The sequence below is a fragment of the Gallinula chloropus genome (assembly GCF_964237585.1).
Source record: "Gallinula chloropus genome assembly, chromosome: 6".
In the NCBI taxonomy this organism is placed as follows: Eukaryota; Metazoa; Chordata; class Aves; order Gruiformes; family Rallidae; genus Gallinula; species Gallinula chloropus.
This window is the reverse complement of record NC_140091.1, coordinates 18,588,835-18,612,375: the sequence shown is the minus strand read 5'-3', so window position 1 is coordinate 18,612,375 and position 23,541 is coordinate 18,588,835. Positions and strand designations below refer to the sequence as shown.

The window sequence follows — 23,541 nt, the reverse complement described above, 5'->3', positions numbered from 1 at the left end:
CACAGGAAAGGCAGTTCATGACCTTTCCCTCTGCTGTATCTGAGCGGTCCCCTAGCCACAGCTCAGATATACTGCCATAAAAGCACACAGTCACTACACTTCAAATTCACCATGATTAGCTCAAATGACCTTACTAGCCAATATCGGTCATCTTTGTTCTTTAACTACACCCATTAAACAAGGTTCACTGACACACTTATGAGGATACCTATAGTAAGAACAATGTATCTTGTTAAGGAGGGCAGTATAAGGCAGGGGTTTTGACTATACAGTTGCAAGCAGCTAGGGATAGTTTGGTTTAACACTATTTTTTTTCTCTCCTGAAGCGAGAAAAAAAATAACAGAAAGCATGTCATCATCTCTGAAACAGATATATTGGCATGAAAACAGCTTCTTGCTGCACAAACTGTATAACAGCTGAGGTATCAATGGTGCTGATCTTCAGATGAGTGTCTCTTATTTGTCTAGGCTCCAGCATGAAAATATGATCCCTGGCAATAAAACCACATAGAGAGGCCAAACCGAGTCTGTGAGACCAGCACAGAAAGCCCTAAGCCACAACAAGAAAAACTATTCCAGCTTCACCTAACGCAGGTTGCGAGGCTGCGGCTCCCTACCCCATCACAAACCATTACGCTTCGGTTTGCCGGTATCAAGGCAAACCAAACTCACTGTCTAGGCAAAATGTGCCTAGTGAACTGCGAGACCTTTAACCACAGGGATGCTTTTAACCTGGATCATTTTGTCAGGCGTGGATTTGGACAATCACGCCACAACATCAGAGGCAGGAGAAGGAAGGAAGAGGTAGAAGCAGAAACCACTTAATCACATGTAGTGTGTTTGATTGCTATTTAAGGATCTTCTGTTTTCTCTGGCAAAGGAATAATTTTAACTTACATTCCATATTTCTCTAACAATAGTTATGAAACTATGAATGATTAGGATTGTTTTTGGTACACTTGAACTGACTTATTGTTGTGTTAATAAATTTGCAAAGGAAGGGGAAGGAAAAGTTCCTAGCCACACTTTTTTTCCACACACACACACCACCCCCCAAATAATTTATCAAGCACTTAAGCCACTAAAAACTGTCAGGAACACAAAGAAATTTTTGCTTTACAGCTGAAAGCAGCAGTGGTCAGCACCTTCAGAATAACTTTGGCATGCTACCAAGCAGCAAGAAAGAAGCCTGACAACAGCAGGACCCCCCCAGGACCCTCCAGGCCTGGCCTCCTGGGAGCTTTCTGAAACTGGGTAACACAGTCTCTGCATCTTATAATCTACTTTCAATCCTTACTTCAACACACAAATCCAACAGAAGCTGCATCACAACCCCCTCCTCCTCTAAGGCAAACATAGTACTGACAGCTTTGCTTACCCCCTCTCAGCTGGCAGGCAGTAACCCTGCTACCCAGGGCACATCAAACCAGCAGCCTAGTTGACAGCCTTCAGCAAGATACCACCTACAAGCAGTTCCCAGCCAACCCTCCTGTTCCCTGCAGAAACAGTCTGTTTCTCTGCTAACCTGTAATTGTTGGGCTTTCTCTCCCTTAAATCCAGCTGGTACCGGTACAGCAGGTGGGGCTAACTAAGCCAGGGTGGTTAGCTTCAGGCCTCCCGGCTCCCAAAGCAGCAGGTTGCTGTGCCGTAATTACTGTTGGTTAATAGTGTGTTTGGCAAGCTTCGAAGGTTCTGGAAGTTGCTTCCTTCATGCAGTCTTTCCTCTCATTCCTCACCACCCACTGTCATCCTTGGCAAGTGCTAGTTAAGGTGGAAGTTTTATAAGAAGCTGCTTGTTAAAGTTAGGAAATGGGGTGCTGCCTGTGCCAGTGGCCATCCTTTTCCCTGGAGGATTAGCAAATGGAGTTGTCTGTGTCCGGTTGCATTTCTCACATCACACTTCCAGCCTTGCATCATTTATGAGGAGTAGTTTAGGACTGTATGCAGCTCATCCTGAGCAGGGCAGGGTGTTATATAAAAAGAGGAAAGACCAGGAAAGAGTTTTAAATTAGATCAGTTGATATAACTGAAAAGAAAATGCCAACAAGTTTTGGGGCATCAGGTTTGAGAATAACTGCTGTGCATTAGCCCAAATATCAGCTAGATCATCTGAGAGAAAAAACAGGCAATAATTGTGAAATAGAGGAGAGATTAGTGAAGAGGCCTTTTAGCAGGGGGAGAAGTGATTAAGTGATTATCTCCTATAGTAAAGAGAGGGCCCTCCTTCATGTTAAAAAGCATGGAGAGATTATCTTGGGGGTGAATTGTAACGAGTGATTAAATAAAACCCAGAGTTTTTAATAGCTGCTAAAGCTATGAATTTCATTCCCCTTGCTCATTTTTTGAAGTGTTTTGTGGTCTGGCTGGAAGATCAGACTGAAAGGAGAGAGGTGGCTGATCCTTGGTTGAGAAGCATATCTGCAGGAGATGGGGAGTTTCTGTTCTCTGTCAGTTGGCTCTGCAGGTTCATCCCAGTGCATGGTGGCTGCTGCAGTTTCACCCACGCAGCTCCCCTAAGGGCATTTGGTGCACTGGCTGAAATGTTCTAGGAAGTGCGTATGAACCTGGCTATCTCAAGAGGTTCTCAGGTAGGTGGGTGGCACTTATTACAGCCAAAGTAGAGATCTGATGAGATAAAAGTTTGGGGTTTTTTTTTTTTATAAACCAACAGTAGATGCAAAGGGGCTGAGGAAACAATTTTCTGAGTTTTCTCAGACTTTGTACAAATTATTTTCAGGTTTGAGTTCTAGCTGTTCTTCAGTGACTGCTCATTAAAATTTAAAATGTAGCTGTGGGCAAGGTTTTGTTTTACCAAAAATGTCTGGAACTATTTTCTGATATAAAAATGATGTTGGCCTTTTGCAGGAGCCTGTATGTAAGATTCTTGGAAATAAATGGTGTATGGAAATACTTCTTGAGAGCAGAATTTTGCTCGCTGGAATATAAGCAGAAGGTGGAAACTTCTACAAAGTTACCTTAGGAATTTGCTTAAAATTATTTATAGTGCTGCTCATTGTGTGGCCTAGAATTGAGTTGCTTTCCTTGCTGACTTGGCAGTTAACAGTAGCAACAAATACCCCGCTCAGTACTGAGCCCTTATTGCTTGCAGTAAGCTGTATACTGGTATATCCTTGTAATCTATGTCCTCCAACTAGTCCAGAATATCTGGCGTTCTGCAGATACATAGAATAGAGACAATACTTTGAAACTGATTCCTTAACAGATGTCACTTTCCTAGTTCTGGTTAGGTAGAAATGTTTGTCTCTTAACAGTGATTGGAAGCAGCAGTGTGGAGCAGCTTTCATCAGGCAGGCTGTTCCTTGAATTTCAAAGGGACTTTTATGTGAGTAAAGTGCTGTTCAACACTGAGAAGGGAGAAGCAGATACGTGGAGTTTACTCCATAGATTAGGGGTTTTTGGGGGTATTATTGTTTGTTTGTGGGGAGTTATTCATGTGTAAAAAGAGATGTGCTATAGCTTTTATTTCACGGTGTAAACATGTTAAAGGAATCACACAAGTGGCTCTTAGAGTTGGGGATTTCAGTAGCTGCTCACAGGAAAATTCAGCATTTTTAATGAAGAATTCTTGTGCAATTTACATTGTTGAGGCACTGTACTATTCTTATTGCCCAGGTCTTCACTGTTTGTTTATTTCAAGCAACTATGATAGTTGGGTGAAGTGCAGAAGAAAGGTGAGTTTAAACAACCTTTCACCTGCTCAACTTCTGTTGCTTCCCTGAAGCCTGCAGTAGTGATGCTGTAGGTTGTACTCAGCTAATAGAGGGCATTAGACTAGCAAAGGATGACCAGCATACAACAGCTGTCAGACCCTTAACCCTCCTTCAGTTTATCTACTGCAACAAAAGTTCCAAGCTGTGGTGTACACCTGGCCGTTTATGCAAACTGTATTGTCTTGAAGGTAGATCTGGTTTTTCCATTCTCTTTCACACAACGTGTTCCAAGGTGATGTAGGAGGCAATCACCACTGTACGGTCTGGGACATGTTTGCAGCTGTTTTGTACTAGTCTTGAGTCAAGGGGAATGCAGAGGACTCTCTATTCAGTTTGGCAGCCAAATTTAAAACTGGGAAGAAAAAAAGCTGTGAACAAGGACAATTGTTTTACTTCAAGGAAAGCCCATAATTTCACGTAACATTCACATAATGTGTCAGATGTGGGCTCAAATCCTTTTTAAAAGACATGTTTGAATCTAGGCCTCCCACAATGTAGCACACATTTATGTTTTAAATCAAAACTGCCTGAAAATATTTCAGAAGCATAAAATTTTGAACATAGTCCTAGTATTTCTATTTTTTGCCACTTTCAGTTTGACCTCTGGAACTGCTTTTTTTTTTAATAAATGATTCACCAGAACCCTTTGCTGAATCCCCTGTGGAATTCCCGTTAGCCTGTGTGGGAGCCAAGCGGGGAGAGACAAGACTAAGGCATGGAGGGGCTGGAGCATATCAGAAGGTAAGCCTGCTTCAGAAACAAGTAAAGGACTAGAGCTGGGTATGTACTCAGAGTAGAAAATTTATTCTTCCTTGCATTTTCTAAAATGTACCTGGGAAAGGTGTAATTATGGCAAGGACAGCCATCTCTGGTTTCAAAGAAGAGGGAATTTGCTGTAGCTGTATGCTTTTCTTTCTAACAGATTTGGCAGACCAGATAGTATCCATTGCTTTGTACTCTATTAATACATATAGGTGGAATTTCTTGTTTATCTTTTTTTATTGCTGTTGGACACTTATCTAATAGTTTAAATGACTTTTCCCACAATAAACCTTTAATACGTTTTCTGGTGATGTGATTGTTGATTGTACTATTTAACTCACATTCTGTACTGTAGTACTTTGCTTTCATGTTAAATTAGTTTACAACTGTTTGCTCTGATTTTGACATCTGCTGGATCAATTACCTGAATGATCAAAATCTTTCTGAAGTTCGGGGCATTGTTTCCTTTCTTTGCTTTTCTCCACACTTAAAAGACTTGAAGAATTTATAACATTTACTGGATTTCTAAATTTCCATCACACTCTATTAAGGATTTTTTTAAGCTAAACAAAAGTTATTGAACAGTGCCCCACATTCACACTAGAGATGAGAAATGTCACAACCTGTTTGGTTACTTAGTTTCAGGCTTTATAAATTCCAAAAGAATAAAAGTTTTCCAATAGAAAAAATTATGTCATATGTGCAGGGGAAGAGTGGATCAAGAAGGTTGGTGCTGTGACACAAAATCCTGACTGGGTAGTGTGCTGGAGTTGTTTGGGGAAGGAGGCTGGAGCAAGGATGGGGAATTGCAAGAAACTTCTAGGAGGGTCTGGGCTAAGAATTAGCTGTTGAGAGCTTTGATATGTCATTGAAAGCATGTCCCATTCCAGAGCTTGGACACTGGCTCTAAGATTGATGAATTTAAATGGCCTTTTATTAGTGAGAGATGAAGTGTGGGTTTGTAGTCCCTGCCTGAAGAAGACGGAACTGCTGCCACCAGTGACTGTGAGCTGGCGTAACTGGCATCTGTACAAAGGTCTAAAGGTCCCTGATGCTGCTGAGAACAATTTGAGTTTCTGTATGATGCTGCAAGTTTCTGCTTTTCCGACTTCCTTTTCATCTTCACCAGATCAATGTGCGTATGTGTCTACCTGCAGTTACAATCCCAGGCGAAAATGCGCCAAAACGTGTTGAATTTGTCTGTTGTCTGCTGAATCCGCTCCCAACCCGGGGATACAGTCCGACATGGTTACATTTCGATTTCGCTACTGCTTTTATTTCGCCTAAGTAGCCAACAGAGCTCCCCCAGAAATAAAAGCAAGCGGAGCGTAACAGAGAGGAAACTGCGTGCGAGTGAACGCTCGCCCCTCGCTCAACCGGAGGCTGCACAATGAACGGCACACGAGGTGCAGGAGTAGAAAGCTGGGGAAGCCGAGTATGAGAAATACATTCTCCTTTTTGCCCGTGTTTTGCTTCTTGTTGGGTAAATCTCCTAAGTCCTGTTGGCCGAGCACCGCGTGGCCTGGGTTCGGACTTCCCCTGCCTCCTGCAGCCGATTATTTCTGCGCAGCTCCGCTCCCTGCGCGCTGCCGGCCCGGCAGTCCTGAGTTCCTTCAGAAGGCGGCACGGGCTGTGCTGAAGCGGCGGAGCAGCGGGGCAGCTGCGGGGCTCCTCGGCCGGCCGCCGATGCGGCGGGAGCCGGCGGGCGAATCCTCCCTTCCCGTGTCCCGCCGGCGATTGTTTGGCTTATCGGCCCCATCTCGCCTCTCCGCTGCCCAGCGCCGGCACGGGCCGCACGCCCCCCGCGCCGCAGCCGCGCCGGTCCGCGGGGCTCGCTGCGCGCCCGCGGGAAGGGGGGCGGGGCCGCGCGCGGAGCCCCGCCTCGCCGCGTTCGGCCGGCCAACGGAGAGCTGCGAGCGTGAGGAGGCGGTGTCGGCAGTGGCGGCGAACCTGGGGCGCGGCGAGGGCTCACGCTGTGGGGAGGGCGCTCCATGGGCAGCGGGGTGGGAGTGCGCAGGGCCCGCGGCGGCCCGGCTGCTGCCTGCGCTCGGCCGCCGCTCTCCGGTAAGGGCCGCCACCGGGGGAGGTGGGCAGGGACCGCGGGACGCGCCGCGGCGGGAGGGTGGGGGGCGTCGCCTGGCGCCGCCGGGAGGAGCCGCGGGTGAGTGCGGGGCAGGGCGGTGGCGAGCGGCCAGCGGAACGGGGACGGCTGGAGGGGCCAGACGCACGCTTTCCGCTCCCGTCGGGTCCACGGTGCGGGTTTCGCCCCCTCCGAGCCCGCTTCCCCGAGCGGCGGTTCCCCGGAGCGGGGCGGGGGCCAAGGGCCCACCTCCGCCCTGCCCCACACCTCATGCGGTCCCCCAGCGGCGCCCCCGCGGTCTCTGCCCGCTACCTGCCGCGCCGCCGCTCCCCCCGCGGCCGGGCGGCTGCAGGGAAATCCCTGGCCGCGGAGGACGTGCGGTCTGGCGGCGGCGGGCCCCCAGGAATGCGCGGCGGGGGCAGGGCGGAGCGCCGACCCCCGCCCGGGGCACGGGGAGCGGCCCTGCCCTCGGCCGGGGGCTGGCAGCGGCCGAGCGACGTGGCCCCTTCGGAACCGTCTTCTCTTTTTTTCTTTTTTTCCCTTTTTTTTTTTTTTTCTTTAGCCTACCGGGGAAATTGTGCTGGGAGAGCAAATTGCTGGAATATCTGGCGCTGCTTTTTTTTTGTTTCCCTTTTCCCGTCGGGACTGGCAGCGGCTCGCTCTTAACCAGAGCAGTCTGGAGGCGTTTATAGAAAAAGCTGGTGGACGCTTTTCCTTTTCAAAGCCCAGAGTCTCCTGAAGAAATATGAAACACTTCTCAGTAATGAAAGGCATGTGTTCTGTGAGGGAGGCTTTCCCCACCTGCCTGGTAGCGCGGGAGGAGCAGACGTCGGGGCTAATAGTTAACAAGGAAAAGGTGACTGTCGTGCTAAAAACTCTGCCGTCGCTCCCGCAGCTTTCAAAGTGGTGGCGTTACTGTGCTACTTGTTTTCCTGAATAAAGAACCCCGACATAACATATCTCTAAAACAGCACAGCTTCAACAGCGTGGGATTGCTACAGAACAGGTCTAACGCATCACGCTGCTTGGAAGTTAACTCTGAAGCTGGCCAGACTTAAAAGAGGAATGTCTTTTAAATAATATGAAAATCTCTGTCTCGATATAAATAGATATCACACTTGTTAAAGGGGAGATGGTTATGTGGCTTTTTTTTCCCCCCCCGTAATTGCAAGGTGGAATTGCAAAGTAGCTTTGTAGCCATGAGAATTATATGTGGGAACAGAGAAACTTGCTCAAACATTATGTTTAATGTAAACCTCACTTCAATCTACTTGAGGTGTTTGGAATTGCTTAATTATCTGCATTATTTGTATAGGCTCATGTGGACTTTTATAGGTGCTGACTTTAAACAGTAAACAGAAATTAGAGCTGTTAATTTGTGTTAAATTCTGAAGTTTTCTTCCCTCTCCCCCCAGCGCACGCTCCCTGGAAGGCCTGCCAGATTAATTACAAAAACAACTTTGACCACGTTTCCTCTGATACTTTTAAATTTCAAAGAGAAATAAAGCAGAAATAATGGAAAAATAATTGAAGCTCATTAGACTAATGCCTGTTAAAATACATAGTGGGAGCATTCAAAATGTTGAAAGTGCTACTTCTTCATTTGGCCTGACCAGATACAAACACCTGTGGGATAACCCTGCGTTTGTAGATTATAACAACTTCTATTTTTAGCTAAAGACAGTTGGATTTGAGATTTTGCTGTAGATGTGTCTGTAACCCACGTTAACTTTTTAGCTGTCATTTTTTCATACAGTGTAAACATTGAGAATTTCTCCTGGTGTTGAGAGAATAATAGCAGGTATTGTGTGAGCTGCTGGAACCATACCTGACTCTGCCACCTGGAGCTTGCTACTTTTAAATGAATCGCTTAACCTGACATGGGGGTGTTGGCAGCAGCATTCTGTGTTTTCCTAAACGAAGGGAATGCAAGTAGTTTTATAGCCAGGTAACCTCCCCTGAGTTCGTGTGTTTTTGTGGTGTACTACAGCTGAGCAACATGCTTCAAGACAACTGCACTGAGATTTTCAGATAAACTTTGATGCTAAAATATATTTTAAATCTTTTTGCTTTTTTATGTCTTTCCTTTGATTGCCTTTCATATTAAAAGGTATCATGACTTCTTTCAGGATGTTTACCTTTGAGACAAACTGTGATAGGCTGCTGTTTCTGACTTTGTGCAGTCTACACAAAGAAAATACACCCTATCAGATCAAGGCTGTCTATCTGACAGGATGCTGAATACAGCTTGGTGGTTAATTCAGGAGGGGAGGTTGCTAGTGGTTTATGTCACATTGAGTGTTTCTGCAATTGCATTCAGTTGTAGTAATAATTCATGGTGAATAACAGGTCTCAGGGTACATGTCAAGAGCTCAGTTCTTAAGGGTTTCCAGAATAAATACTCAGGAAAGAAACTTTTCTCACAAAAGAAGCATGCATCATAATTTGCATTTTGATCTTTATGCAATGTTATATCTGCTGTACCAATTAAAATAACTTCAAACAGTCAAAGCCCTTTACAATACTTCAGTTAAGCACTGTGATGTAAGGCAGTATCATCTTGAAAGAAGTTTTGGATCTTGTTAGTACAAAAGTATTACTTCAAGTGTATTTCCGTACTAATCGGCATTTTTCCTTCTCTTCCCCCTCTTCTCCCCCTAATTTTCAAGGGTTTTGTCTTCGGCTTGTCAAATGGACATTAAGCAACACTGAGTGTTAACAGCGAGAGCTCTATAAGCACAGCGGCTGCTGGGATGTTGCGACAGAACGGTGGAAGTAACAAGCGTGGTTTGGGATTAGCCCGACTGTCTACCTCCAACTTCTTCACCATCTCTAATTCAGGAAACTGGGGAATGGGGCGCAGCACCAAGAGCAGCTCTCTGAGCAGTATTAGCTCCAACTCTGACTGCTATGACAATCCTTCTGTGGATCCAGAGTATATCATGCAATTGGTGAATGATGTCAGAAAATTTGCAGATGTGCTACTCTACTTGAAGGAAGCCATTCTTTCAGAAGGTGTGTCACTTGTTCCTTATTCTTAATTTTTAAGTTTTATGCAGCTCTTATAACTCTGTTTATGTTTTTAATCTTGACTGAGGTTATCCCCCCTTGCCCTTTACCTTCCCCCTTTATCCTCCCCCTTCCCCTCCCCCAGCGTGATGATTACGGGAAATGGTGGTTGTTAGTTTGGGTTCTGTGTTTCCTCATCAGAATGCTGTGCAATCCGTTTCATAATCATAACAAGGGAAAATAGGCTTCTAGCAGGCTGCTAAGCTGATGTTAAACGTTACAACTGGCTAGTAACCAACTGGTTAGTTTTTGACCACCTGAAAGTCTTTTCTAATTCCAAAGAACTCTGTTAATCCTTGGGTGATGTTTCAGTTTTCTTGGCTGTTTTGCTTTGGTTTCTGGACGTTTTGTGTGTCAGTAGTTTGCGGTTTAAGGTAGAATGTAACTGTGCTTCCTTTACAGGATCAGTGTTTACCATCTTCTGCCAGCAGGTGGAAACGGCAAATATTCTCACGGGGGGGATTATGTCACGGTGTGGCGTGTTCCTCTTCCTTTGGGGAGGCTCCATTAGCCCGGTTTTGGTCATCTGCAGGAAAGCTTTTATCTATCCTCTGCAGAAGTGTTATCAAGTTAACTGAAACAACATCCAGAGCAGTTTTGTGTAAGGTGTCCTGAGTGCTGAGCATCTGTGCTCTCCTCGGTGTTACAAGGGAGTCTGGGCACAGCTGAAATAGCTCTGCTGAAAGGTGTGAAGGCATCTTAACAGCAAGGATTTGAGACTAGCCATCACTTCAATGTCAGCTGTGGTTTTGCAGAGCACGCAGGATGAATGGAGGTGTGCAAAGCAGGGTGTTTGGCCCCTACTGACACTGAAACAGGCAGCCTGTAGGAAAGGACTACAAAAATACAGAAGTGTTCTGATTGCCACATAGCTGCTGTTAGTTAACGTTCGAAGTTTGGACTCAGAAGATCCTAAACCTAAGATGAAAGATGGGGGTTATGTTCTTGTTTTATGCTACCTTGTGGAATTAACTTGTGAAACAGTGTTGTCTGTTTAAAGGATTGTTCCTTTATAAAGGAGAGATGTTTCTTTCTCCACAGTTGGGAGTGTTTTCTTGACCTCTGTTCCTAAACCCTCATAATATAGTAGGTTCTGTAATACTGGATTTGCTTACTGCTGGCTGGACACAACCTCATGGAAGCTGCATGCTTTGGATTGCATTTCTCCCATCTTATCTTTAGATATGTTTATAGTTGTCTGTCAGAAAATTAACAAAAACTGAGGCAATTGAACAGACTTCTTGCATGTAAAATTCTGGCTCACAATGCTTGCAGCTCACCACCATCCTGAAATCAGTTACGTGGATTGTTCCAAGGTAGAATCAATTGCAGGGATAGGGTATTAACTTCTTCCTTTCTGTATGCTGACTTCCTTATTTACATTGACTTGATGTAGATTTTGTTGAATAATAAATCTTTGCTCTAAAACTTATGAAATAAGAGCTAAAAAATTCTATACTAGCCACAGAAAAAAATGATAAGGAAACATAAGTGGTGCAGCAGGGTTTCATCAGTGACCGATTGCATTTGCCTGGTAAGCGTTCCTAGAGTCTGCTGTAGGTCTTTCAGCCTCTAACCACCATTTCCTCAGTTAGCTTCTACATCTACTGTCAGTCATGGCATTGCCACTTTGTCTGATTTGTTGAAAAACTCCTTTCATGTGCTGCAACTTCACTCTGGACCATGTGGCTCCCTGTTTGCCAGGGCTGGCTGCTCCACTGCTGGTTGGGGGTCTGTGTCAGTCAGTAGGCTGATTCCCGTGGGTGTGTGCCTTGAATTTTGTACCAACTGATGCTGATGATCCCTGCTTGTGTTATGTGAGCTGCTGGGGAAGGCTCTAGTAGTTATTCATCCATGGTTCACTTAACATTCCCCTGATGTAGTGATACTATCTTGAATGAAAAATCTAAGCTATTTTGGATTATAACTTGTATTCATGTCTAAACTAGATCATAAGTGCCTTTGGATTATAGACGTGTACTGTGTTTATGGTACCTGTGCAAGTTGATACATAACATTAAAAATAAGTTGAGATCTCCTCTAGAGTGTTTTATGTAACTGAAGCTTTCTAGGCTATTTCTCTTTGCATAACTTGCATAAATATAATTTAATTTTTTACCAATGCTGAATAAGTATTAGATAATGCTTTTCAACAAAAGTAAAAAAGAATTTTAACCTACTGGGATTATTTTCAGGCTTTCACCCAACTATGTTGTAGAAACTTTAATTTGAAAAACTTGCAAACTCTTTGCTAGTACCAAGTAGGAAACTTGTTTCTTAGTGATTCTTCACATAAAATAACAAGGCCCCTCCACTGCCCCAAACCCACAAACAAAAGCTCCTCTGAATGAACTGTAGAGTTGAGAAGTTTGTCAGCTCTTTGGACATAAGGGACTCCTGGTTGCTTGTTGCGTTGAGTGAAATACCACGTACACTTCAGTTCTTGCTGTCTTTAAGATTACCTCTTGAACCTAGGCTTAGTGCTGAGTGTCTGTGCTAACAGTCTGTTATTGGTGATCAGACTTGACGCATAGGATCGAGATATTTCATTCAAGAGGAGGTCTGTGTGTTTTTGAGCCTAGGTCAATGAATCCAGTGCTGTTTCACAAGAAACTTTTTGTTTGGTTCTAATTGATTACAGGCTGAGCCTGCAGTGGTCGAACCACAGAGTGACCGAGTGAAACTCTTGGTCCATTTCTCAGTTGAATTTCCCAATAAACAGGGTTGACTCACATGGCTGATACTAGTAAGGGTAGCTGTTGCTGTTGTGTCTTTGTGCTTGAACTGAAAAGCACTGGTGCTTTCTAAGGTGAGACAGCTACAGTATATTGCAGAGTTTCAAAATAAGTCAGTCTTAACTTTCCTCAGAAATCTCTGCCTGTAAGGCCAAACTTTGATGCTGAATTAATATTTAGAAGACCTGCAATCTGTGCTGCTCTAAAGACTTTGAGTTTGCAGTTTCACTGATGACATTTGTATCCTTGTACCCCAAGTTTAGTTCCTGTTTCAGTTTCAATATATATCCCTAACACAGACTGTTACGATATAATGGCTGGGAAGCTGGTGAGACTTCTCTTTGTTTTGAGTTCCAATAGTAATTTTTCAGCTATTGGTTTGGTTTGTGTGAACCTAATTGTTGCCTTCAACTTGCACCCCTCTTTGGAAAGGTGGGACATAGAATGAAGAAGGATCCAAAGGCTGCAGCTGTCTGATCTTCGGAGGTAGTGCTCTCAAGAAGGGAAGTAACATTCCATGGTAGGGAATGTTTTAGGAACTGAGGCTTTTCTTTGCTGAGGGCTTCACAACCTGACCCCATTGTATTTGAAAATAATTAAGAATTTGAAGTGAGGTATACTTAAGGCAAATCCTGTAACTTGAAGAGGCTAATTTTTGTCCCAGATCATGGATTTACTGTGTCTGCAACTTTGAGGTGCAGACTTTGAAGTGCTGTTGAACTTTGAGGCTGGGTGACTTGTACTCCCATGATATGTCCTTTTGGAGAATAGGAGATACGGGATAACTGCTGTGTGCTGTCCAATCTTTTCAAAATGGAAGGAAGCCCGTGCCCCATTGAAGTTGTGTAGAAAGCATGTAAGCTCCATTTTGGGACAAAATATGCAGGATCTACATCTTACAAATTTCTGTTAGAGAATTTATTGGTTCAGAACTAGTATTGCTTATTGCATACATATGTGAAGTTGAGAATCTATTTAAGAATGGTGGCACTACAGTCTGCGCTGTTACTGTGTGTAATAAATTCCACCGTTTTAGGCAAATGATGCCACTGTGTGGTCTTTGCTCAAATGAAATTCACTCACTCAGGTTTAAAAGGACCACACAAAAGAGGATTTGGAGGACTGTCTGTGTTCTTAATTACAAGGCATTTTACTAAGCATTTCACTTTTAAACAGTAAATAGTAGCTTTTACTTATAACAGATGAGAGATGGGGGAAGCATTCCTGTTTCTCTGGTCTGAAGATAGCTACTAGTTTTGTGACATCTGCTATTTATTTTTTTAAGGGAAGTAATGTATGGTACTGTAAGGTCTGCCTTTGGGACTGTGGGAAATACTTGTTTCATTATGAATAGCTGTAAGGGTAACATTTGCATATGGTTTAAAAGTGCGGGAGTAATTATACTTTCATACTGCACTCCAGAATGTATTTTTGCTTTATCACAAACTTGGAACCAAACTTCAAAGTGTGATACTGTGTGCTTCATGTGGGTAATTCTGCATCCTTTTCATGAGAAACTTTCCCCTCAAGTTCATCCTATCAACTACTGTAAATTGTAACTTATTCTAAAATGTTAATATACCCTCTTACCAGATACCTTAGAAAACAGAATAGCAAGGTAAAGCTCTTAACTTTTATCACAGATTTGTCTTTGAGGATCAGATTTTGCTGTCTGGTTTCTTGGAATTTGATAAGACTTTTTTTCTTAACTGAAGCAGAGGTAAAAATACAGGTGAAGCTGGAAGGCCTGGTCAGGAATGTCTGCATCCTCTTTATAGTAGCACCGCTTTCAAAAGGATCAGGAATGCTACCCAACTTGAAATCTCTCAGGTCCTTATTTTTGAAGGATAAGGTATTCAGCCCAGTGGGACAGTTTTAAAGGTGTGTCAAGTTAAATAGTTTCCTCCAAATAAGGAATATGTACTATGGTAGTGACTGTGCAGCCTTGTATTAGGGTAGCACGTGATTAATACCCATCTCTGTGGTGCTAAGCCAGAAGCTGTCTACTGAATATAGTGCCTGAGGGTCAAATAAACGATTTCTCCTCAGCACTTCCAGACTGAAAATGTGCTTTCTTAATACTGTCTGTAGTTTTAGTGTGATCAAGTCACTGTAGTATTTTTAGCATTTGATTTGTATTTCTTTATTTTCTTAGTGTAAAACATGATTGTCCTTTTTCTGAGGCAGTGTTTTTGAAAGTCAGTTTGTCCTGTTTTGCTAGGGAAATCTGAAGCTCATTACTTCTTGCAGTGAAGATTACAGATTGAAATTATGATAATTCGTAATGCTAGATGTAACTTTGCTGTTTGTTCTTTATTTGAATTTTGATGTTTCTCAATGAAAGGTGCTGTCTTTGATACACCTTAAACTGGATGTATTTACCTGTCTAATGACACTTCATAGTATGAATACATGGTAGGTGGTCAAACTGCTCTAAACAAGGATCTGATAAAGTGTTTACCTTTCTCTGCAACAGTGTCTGGAAGGAAAGTTGGGGGGGTGTGTTTTGTTGTGAGGCAAGTTGGACCAAGTTCTGTAACATTTTTGTGGAAGATGGTGCTGGTTTTCTGTTTGATACTATTTTGTCATAAATTTAAAAAAAGAAGTTGAAGAAGGGAAAGCAAAATGCTGTCAGGATAGCTAACTTTCAGGGGCGATGAGAACACAGTGATTATCAAACGCGTAAACAATCTGCCTGTGAATTGCTTAAGTGACCTTCAAGAATCCTTGGGAAAAAGCAGAGGAATTCATGTAAGGTGTAGCACGTGGTTTCTTTTATTCTGTGTAGCACAAAAAAGGGGGAAAACAAACTGCCTAGTAGATAATGAAATCCTATTACACAAATCACAACATTTTGAGGATGTTGACAAATAGTCTGAAGTGGAATTTTAATGTTACTTGCTTTCAGGATCTACAGAAGTGTTACGTACTTGTAATATCTGAAGAATAAGTCTGTAAGTTATTAAACTACACCTCTTTTGTATTTTTTAGCTCTACTTAAAGTTGGTCCACAAGGAAGTAACTGTATGTTTTAAATGTATTACTCTGTAATAACCTTGTTCATCTTCTTGCTGAACTAAATTAGGTGTCCAGAGGTAAATTCTGACAATTTGCACTTGCTGCTTTAGATGTTACTGTTCCCATAACAGACTTGGCAGAAGTGACCTTCTGAGCCACAGTGGCAGGGAAGCCAGGATTAAACCAGGCTGGGACAGGTGTAAGGCAGCTGGAAGGAGCAACTTCTGAAAGTGCTCCTGTAGAAACTGCACCCTTTTTCTCCCCCAGCAAGAGCTAAATTGATGGTACAGTTCTGTAAATCTTTAAAATCTTAAAGATCCATCTAAAACTGTTTGGTATTTATTTTAAAGCTTATGTTTAGGGCTCTGGCTTAAACCACGCTAAGTGTATTTCCCCAGCACCTTAGAGAAGACATTTAAGTGTGAGCTTCTCAGATCTCACTGCTTCTTCCTGGCAGTAATTCCCTGGTGACTGTGTAGCAAGCCAGTTTTGTGGGCAGATCTGCTTGAGAACTAGTTTTAGGAAGAAAGGAACTAGCTTTCATCCGGATCGGTTCCATGAGCTGGCTGTAGGGTGGTAGCAAGGACCAGCTGAAGAGGGAGAAGGCAGCTGGCAAAGGAATCAGTGGACAGAGATTAAAATGGGATAGGACTGGGAGGGTCTGAAGAGAATTAGTGTGACGCTGCCCCTGCCTTACAGCATACTGCTAAACCCTGTACCTACTCTTTTGTCTCCTCCACTAAATGTGAAGTTTGACAGGTGTATATGAAAGGGAATAGGGAGGTGGGGAGAGCAGCAAGCAGAAAGTGCCCTTTGTAAGTGCAAATTAATCAGCTGCCTTAGCTCTGAGCTTTTGGTGTGTCTGAATTCGACAGTCACCTTTTAAACCTGCCTTCCTAAAACCTACTTAAGTGTAAAGTCATACTTGCTTTCAGCCTTTTTGACCTGGAAATCCTTAGTACGGCCTTTCACATATCTCCAAGTAGTAGTCACTTATGAATACCAGTTCTGTCAATCTGAAATTGAAACTGTTCTTTGACACATCTGAAATAACTTTTCGAGTTAAGAGATGTAAAGGATGTAAACAATGATAAGAACAAAATAAATACTGCTTTATATTTTTAAAAGCAATATTATTGCTAAGAACCCAAACCGATAGAGGTGATTTGGTTGGTTGGTTGGTTGGGTTTTTTTCCAGCTTTTGATACTTTTTATGGCAAAACTCAGAGGAAGAGAAAATACACAGGCATGTAAATTGCTTCTCTTAGTCAAGTTCTAGAACCACAGCAGGCCAGAGACTTTCTGGCCGTTTTCCCATGCTTCTCTGTATCCTTTTTTTGATGTCTCTGAGCAAAAGACACTGAGATACCTGGCTGAGTTCTGCTTCTGGCCAGTGCCAGATTGCTCACACCTGAGAAGTTCAGTAAAGTAGTAGTTTGATGTGCTCCAGAGAATTCTGTCCATACAAGAATCCTGAATGAAGGCAGGACTGCACTGATCCAACAAAAACTAGTTCACAGTCAAAGTTTATGGGAGACACCCATAGCTATGGACCATACTTTTCCTCAGTGTTACACCAAAGCCAGGACAGAGAGCTTTCCACCTTTCTTTCCGTTTCACTCCAGATATTCCATAACCTGTTTTGCACAAGCTTCTGGTTTTCTGTGAGTTTGCCATCTTGCAGGCTTTTGTCAGGGAGTCTTGGCCTTTCAGACACTGTGAGCAGAGCTAGAGGGGCTGTGAACGTCTTATTTTGTTTTGCAGGTTTGCAGTATTAGAGCACTGCTTAATTAATCTGCAGTCACAGAACAATTCTGCTGTTTGCAGTACTCTGAACAAGCTGAGAGGGGGGAAAAAACCCCAACAATCTCCTCCTGAAGTTCAGTGCAAGCAAACTGTGGTCTTCATAGTCAAAGTGTAAGCTGCCTGTTAAATGCAGGTTGCTAAGGTTGGGTGGTAAATGCTGTTTCTTCAGTTTCAGAGAAGATTGAAGTTAAATAATAACTTAGTGGACCAGCAGATAAGTTTGTGGCTGATAGTACTACCCCTCCCCCAGCCGCATACTCTGCATTCCTTCAGAACAAATGTTCACTTGTTGCTATAGTGTCCAAGATCAGCAGTCAGGAGGGGTGTGTGTGTCTTGAAGAAGGCCTGTGAGGGTTTAAAACGTAAAATCAACCCTTATGTGCAGTCTGGATATTTTTGTTGACTTAATCAGCATATCTCTCTTTAGGAAAACTCTGAATTACTCCTAAAAGAGCAGAGACAGTTTCCATTTTCATGTTGTTTTTCAAGTGTAAAAAATGTAATACAAGGCAAAACGCCATTCTTCCTCCTTGCATTGGAGATTTTGTACATCAGAAAACACTTAGAGTGTGTGTTTGTTACTTAGAATTAACTTTGGACTTGTTTAGTTTGTTAGCTAGAATTACCCTCCCTTTCAGTCACAGCACCTAGACTAATGAAACTGAAATTAACAAGATTAGTGAGATGAAAGGTGAGTAGAAAAGAGGATGAATAGTCAGATTTTATTTTTTGCATGTAAGTGTCAAGTTATGCCTTTCAACAACAGTTCTAATATAGTTTGTAGCTTAAGGAACACTTGGACATAGAAACTTGTATCTCTCAAAGAACTCTGCCCCAGCACCTGAAAGGTAAGATCTGACCCATATCCAGCATGAAGTCTTGTGTTCTTCAGTGCAGTTTCTGTGTACACGTAGGAGTTTGTGTGTTAAAAAAACCAAAAAACCTCTATGTAAATTAGTTTCCTACTATTGGCAACATGTATTATGGTGTATCCATGAGAAGATTCATCAGAAATAAGAAAGTGGACTAAAGTTATTAAAGTTGCAATATAAAACAAGAGCATTAATACAAGCAGATTTTGTATGCCTAACAGCAGAGTTACAAGTTGTGACTGTCATCTTAATGATCTTGACTTAGTGAGGACTTCATAGGCTGATGAAACTTGTTTTCCACCAGTCATTAGAGTGTTTGTTCTTCGTACTTGTGTAGCTAAGTCACAAAACTGAGGCTGACTTGTTTCTTAAATCCAAACAATTTTAATCTAATTTGGCAGCTGCAGGGGTTTGGTTATGTTAGATCTAACGTCTAGTTAATAGACTGGAGTTAGATCTGCATGGCAGGGTAGGACATTTGATACAGAGCCTGGACCTTGATCTTTGTAGGTAGCTGTTTCCCTTTTTTAAAGAAAGTTGGGATTTTAAGGGGACTTGTTCCTTTGTCTCCCTAAAATGCCCTTTTTATAGAAGATTGAGCTCAGTTGTGTAAGGTTATAGAAAACAGTTCTGTTTGGGTTGAACTTTCATCTCGATGACATTCATTGCAGAACAGTGTAACTGACAAACATGGAACCTGAGGATTTTTTTTTTAGATACTGATTTAGCAGATAAACAGATTTTTCCTTTTTTCCTTTTTCCCTTTTTCCTTTTTTTCCTATTTGAATGTACTCTTGCTTTTGGGATAACTTTAAAAACTATATAGGATTTCTTATTTGTCAGTTGTGGTTATCTTTATTTTTAAGACTGTCAAATTAGGTCAAAGGTTGGTTTATGATATTTACCTCTTCAGAGCTTTGTTCTGTGTCGTGACTAAACTGCTTCAGGTGTTTGAGCAAGTCCAGTTATTGCTTAAATCTGAAGTGACAATGAAAGCCTCATAGTAAAAATTGGCAAGGAAAATATCTAATGTAAGGAGCAGTGAAAAGCTTTTAAAGGGACTTGCAAGAGTTACATCTGGGGTTAGGGCACTCAGATACATAGTCCTTTTGCTTCTGGAGCAGCATTTTAAATGACTGTTTGCTTTGGTCTAGAATGCTGATAAAAAAATGGAGGCTGGGACTTGGATCTCTCATCCTGTTATGTGAAATAACGTACAGGCTATTTTATTTTTTATGTAAGTGGGTATTGGAAAATGTATGGGAAAATAAAGAAGTTAAAGTTCCAAAAAGTTATTGCAATAATGTATTGTGTTCCCATTTTCAAATGTGTTGGTTCTCTGGGATGTGTTTATCGTGGGTTCAGGGCCCACAGGTGGGTGTTGCCTCAGTTGGTTACATTTTTGTAAGTTCTGGTAGTACTACTTATCTATGAGATGTAGAATGCCTGTGGTATGTAAGCTGCTATGGATAGTGTGAATGCTAAAAGGAAAGGGAGGCTCTTATGGGAAGAATAGTGTTTCTTCTAACCTGTGTAACAACTTAATCCTTTGCTAGTTTTAGGGCTCTGCAAGATGTGGAAGGTCTGGTAAGGAAGTTTCAGCTAAGATGCATTGAAAATCATGTCTTTGACTTACATGATGATATATAAATACTTTTCAGGAAGTGGAGTTAAATCACAAGCGTGTCCCCTCTCTTACCCCACTCCTCTTCAAAAAGGGTTTTTGATATCTTTAGGATTTTGAGCCAAATTTCAGTTTCATAGCACAGAATTTCCAAAGGGTGCTCCTCCCTGAGCATTGTATTGAAATTTTTCCAGTTCGTTCAGGTGTGTGAATTTTTTTTTTGTAGACAAATTTAACATCTCAGCTGATGCTCTACTTCTGAAGCACAGCATATTCTATTTGTATGGTCAGATGTTGCTGGAATAGTTATGGACAGGGAATTCCTGAAGCATTAGTTTGAGGACTGCTCAATGTCCACAAATTCCTATTGCTGTTTTAGTGTTGATTGTAATACGAATGGATCCTTTAGTAGGATGTTTGAGTTAATTTCTGTGGGTTTTTTGTTTAGGGTTTTTTATGGAAGTTTTTTTTACTCATTGGCTTTATATATTGCCAAGTTCTGCCTGTTTCTATTATAATTTTCACATTCTGTAGTTTCCAGTGGCCTGCACATCCTGCAGTAGTTGAGGTTTTTTTAAATTTAGCATTATCTGTCTGCACTGACAACTTCAGTGGTACTAGTGGGAAACAGCTGTGTGAAGCCAGAACCATAAAGAAAACAGATGCTGTGGTTTGGTGGGGTTTTTCCTTTTTTCTATTGCAAGGTATTTGTGAAGAAATACTACTCAATTAAAAATGCAGTGAGGTGTGTAGTGAGTTACTGTTGGCTTTTAGTGCCAGTGTGACATCAATTACTGTGATGACAACAGTGTTTCCATATCAAATGGTCAAAGATACTTTGGTGTCAAATATCTGATACCAAAATGTTATACTGCAGAGGAGATTGACTGTCCCAAAATCTCTGAAGTGGGAAGACTTTGAAAGTATTATTTCTGCTTGAGGATTCAAATGGCTCATCACTCATCTGTGCCAGTTACATAGGCTTTACTCTCTTGTGTGGTTGTTTCAGCAGGACTTCGATGCTGGAACTCCAAATAATCAACCCTTTATGTTCACCAGTGTTCTAGACAACCAATGGTACTGGCTGCTGTCATAGTGATTTAAATGCCACTTAAAATAGACTTTGCACAATTTTTTTTTCTTTTTACCAACAAACCAGAAATGGAATACTCTCACATCTTACAGCAGTCCGTAATTGTGTTTAAAAAGATCCTTTAAAAGAAATGCAGGGAGTAATGCACCTCTTGTTTAACACCATATAATCTCATAATCCTGGCTTTGTGTGGTCTTTTGAAAACTAGGTGGGCTGGCAGCAATAAAATAGCTTCTTCACTCAATCAGTGACTTAGGCTGAAAGTGGAAGGAGTAGCCATGTAGAACAAATAGTATTTTAGACTAAAAGTAAAATGAGTTAAAGGTTAAGTATTTTTTTTAATAATCTCTTGATTTGGGTTAGCAAAGGTTAAATTTATTTTCGTTTGAATGAATAAGCCAAAACTTTCATACTACCCCTTTTGTGTGCGCTTTGGTGTATGGTAAGATCAACTTCCTGGGGCTAGTCTTTCCTTCTCGAGCTTGTTCCTCTTTCAGGAATTAAAATTGAATATTATTTCCAAAGTTTTCAGAACTGGAACCAATATGCAAAGAACATAGTTGTTCAAAGCATGAAAGCTTTCTCACCTTAATAGTGCTGTCGATTGGTTGCTGTTCTGTGCAGAGGCTACTTTGCTGTTGTAATGAGATGCCCTGGAATGAGAAATAAGTACCATAGTACTATACTTTAGGTAGTGTATATATATAAATACATAAATATATATATGTATCAGGATGGATAGGAGACTCTGGTGAAGTGTAACCAGAGTTATTGCAAGTGTATGCATGATAAAGAATGTGGTCTTATATCCACTTGAGAATTTAAAATTCAAAATTCAATTGTGTTCTGAAGGTGCTGAAGCATTATCCTCACCTAGTTTTATTCTCATACTCCTGGTAGACTCCGGAAAACTATATGAACAGAGACTAAAATGGCCATGTAATGTATTCACTCTCATTTGTCAGAAACATGTAAATAAGGAAACTCCAGTAACTCTTGTTATTGGTTTCTGGTCTTTAAATTTTGGGTTAATAAAAGATTAATGTATTCTAAAGATTAAACTGCATGGCTGAACACATCTAGGTTGGTTGACTGGAATCTCAAGGCTAGTAGAATACAAAAGTTGGAGGAATGTAGCGTACAGCATATTGAAATAGATTACTGAAAAGCTGCATTGTGGTAGGCTTTTTCCAAAAGACTTCCCCACAAACACAAATGGGGAGCTCATCTATGAATTTAAATGTGAAATGAATGTGAAGTAACAACTGGTCTGCTGATGTCAGTTGGCAAACAAACATAATGAGAATACTTAACTGCTTTTAGTGTAGGCAGAATTAGGTTTTGCTTATTCTGATGTATCTTGCATGTACATATCTATTGACTTTAAAAAAAAAAATGAGGTCTTGATTTTTTTTAAATTCCCTTTTAATTTCTGAAAATTAATCTAATCTTGGTTTTCTCTATTCTACATACGCAATAAGGACTTGTTACCTAAGCACTGATTTTCCAGAAGTACTGAATTGGCCCATAATTAAAATGGGGTAGGAATGTTAGCCCAGTTCAAAACAAAAACACCCCACCACAGTTTAAGGTCACATCAGAGGATAGCCAGCATGGTTAATGGTCGAATCTAAATGGATAGACTGATGTATTTTGGCCAATTCCTGATAGCAGATAAAAAAAGTCTGGAAAGGCTGTGTGGGTATTGGTGAAACACAACAAAAGCTCATTGTAAAATAGATATCTTACCTGGAAGGTTGGATGTTTTGTCATTTATCCAAGAGCAATTTTCTGCAAAAACTGCAAGCCTGCTCTTCACTCTGCTTATTTAAAAAAGTGGGGAACTTCTACCCTTAAAATATCAAAACCCTATAAATGTCAGGTGCTTTTGAATTTTAAACTAAATGTGTTCAGCCTGACTTTAAGATCAAATACAATAGTTTAGCCGTAAGACTAACTTGTCAAATGTTAAATCCTTTCTGGTATTAAAAAACCCCATTATTTACATGCAAGTGAAATTGAACATTACAACTTTCAGGTACTATATTCAATAAGCTAATTGCAGGAAATTTCCATGCGCTCTTATTGGATCTTCACATTATTCTTCTCAGAACACTCTCACAACCTTTAATGCTTTTATGTCAAATGTAGGGGTTTGAGTTACTATTTTATGCCTTTGTTTTCCTCAATCTAAATTAAACTTAACATGTCCTTAGATTGTTCTTCACTGAAAGAATTGCTTAGCTATATATTTTCCATAAATTGTGAATCTTTGTTTCAGTATTACGTGATTAAAATACTGTTTGCAGTGGATGCTGGGGCACGTTTTGCCAAAGACTGTATGGATTTTGTGTAGTCTTCTGATGATGCAGTGACAACAAGGGTTGATGTGATGCCCATTAACAAAAAACCTAGGACTGGCTATTTTTGAGTTTCAAGTTTGAGGTTTCTTGACATAGGGATGGGTAGGTGTCTTCTAACTCTGCATCCCAACACAGGGTTGAAATGTGATGGCTTCACTAGTGCACTTGGCATCTTTCAGCCTTGTTGGAAGAATTTATCCTTGCAAAATCTTTAGAAATTCTTTGTGTTTATTTTTCAGTGAATTAAAATGCTTCATTCCTTACATCTGCAGCGCATTTATACAGCCAGTAAAGGAAGAAATCATAGCTAAGACTGTATCTACAGCACTGTTAAAGGAAAAAAGTTTTATTAATTTCATATCTGTGCAGTTAATGAAAATCTTGTCTA

The 23,541-nt window shown here is 41.4% G+C and overlaps 1 protein-coding gene across 1 annotated transcript in view; it reads left to right on the top strand.

Moving 5' to 3' along the window:
• The first annotated feature begins 9,311 nt into the window (after positions 1 to 9,311).
• The window catches only part of ARHGAP29 (Rho GTPase activating protein 29), a 48,203-nt gene continuing 33,973 nt past the window's right edge, over positions 9,312 to 23,541 (top strand). The window contains exon 1 of the mRNA XM_084266111.1: positions 9,312 to 9,588. Within this exon, the coding sequence (XP_084122237.1) occupies positions 9,327 to 9,588 (262 nt within the window). The 5' untranslated portion in view covers positions 9,312 to 9,326. The remainder of the gene's footprint in view (positions 9,589 to 23,541) is intronic.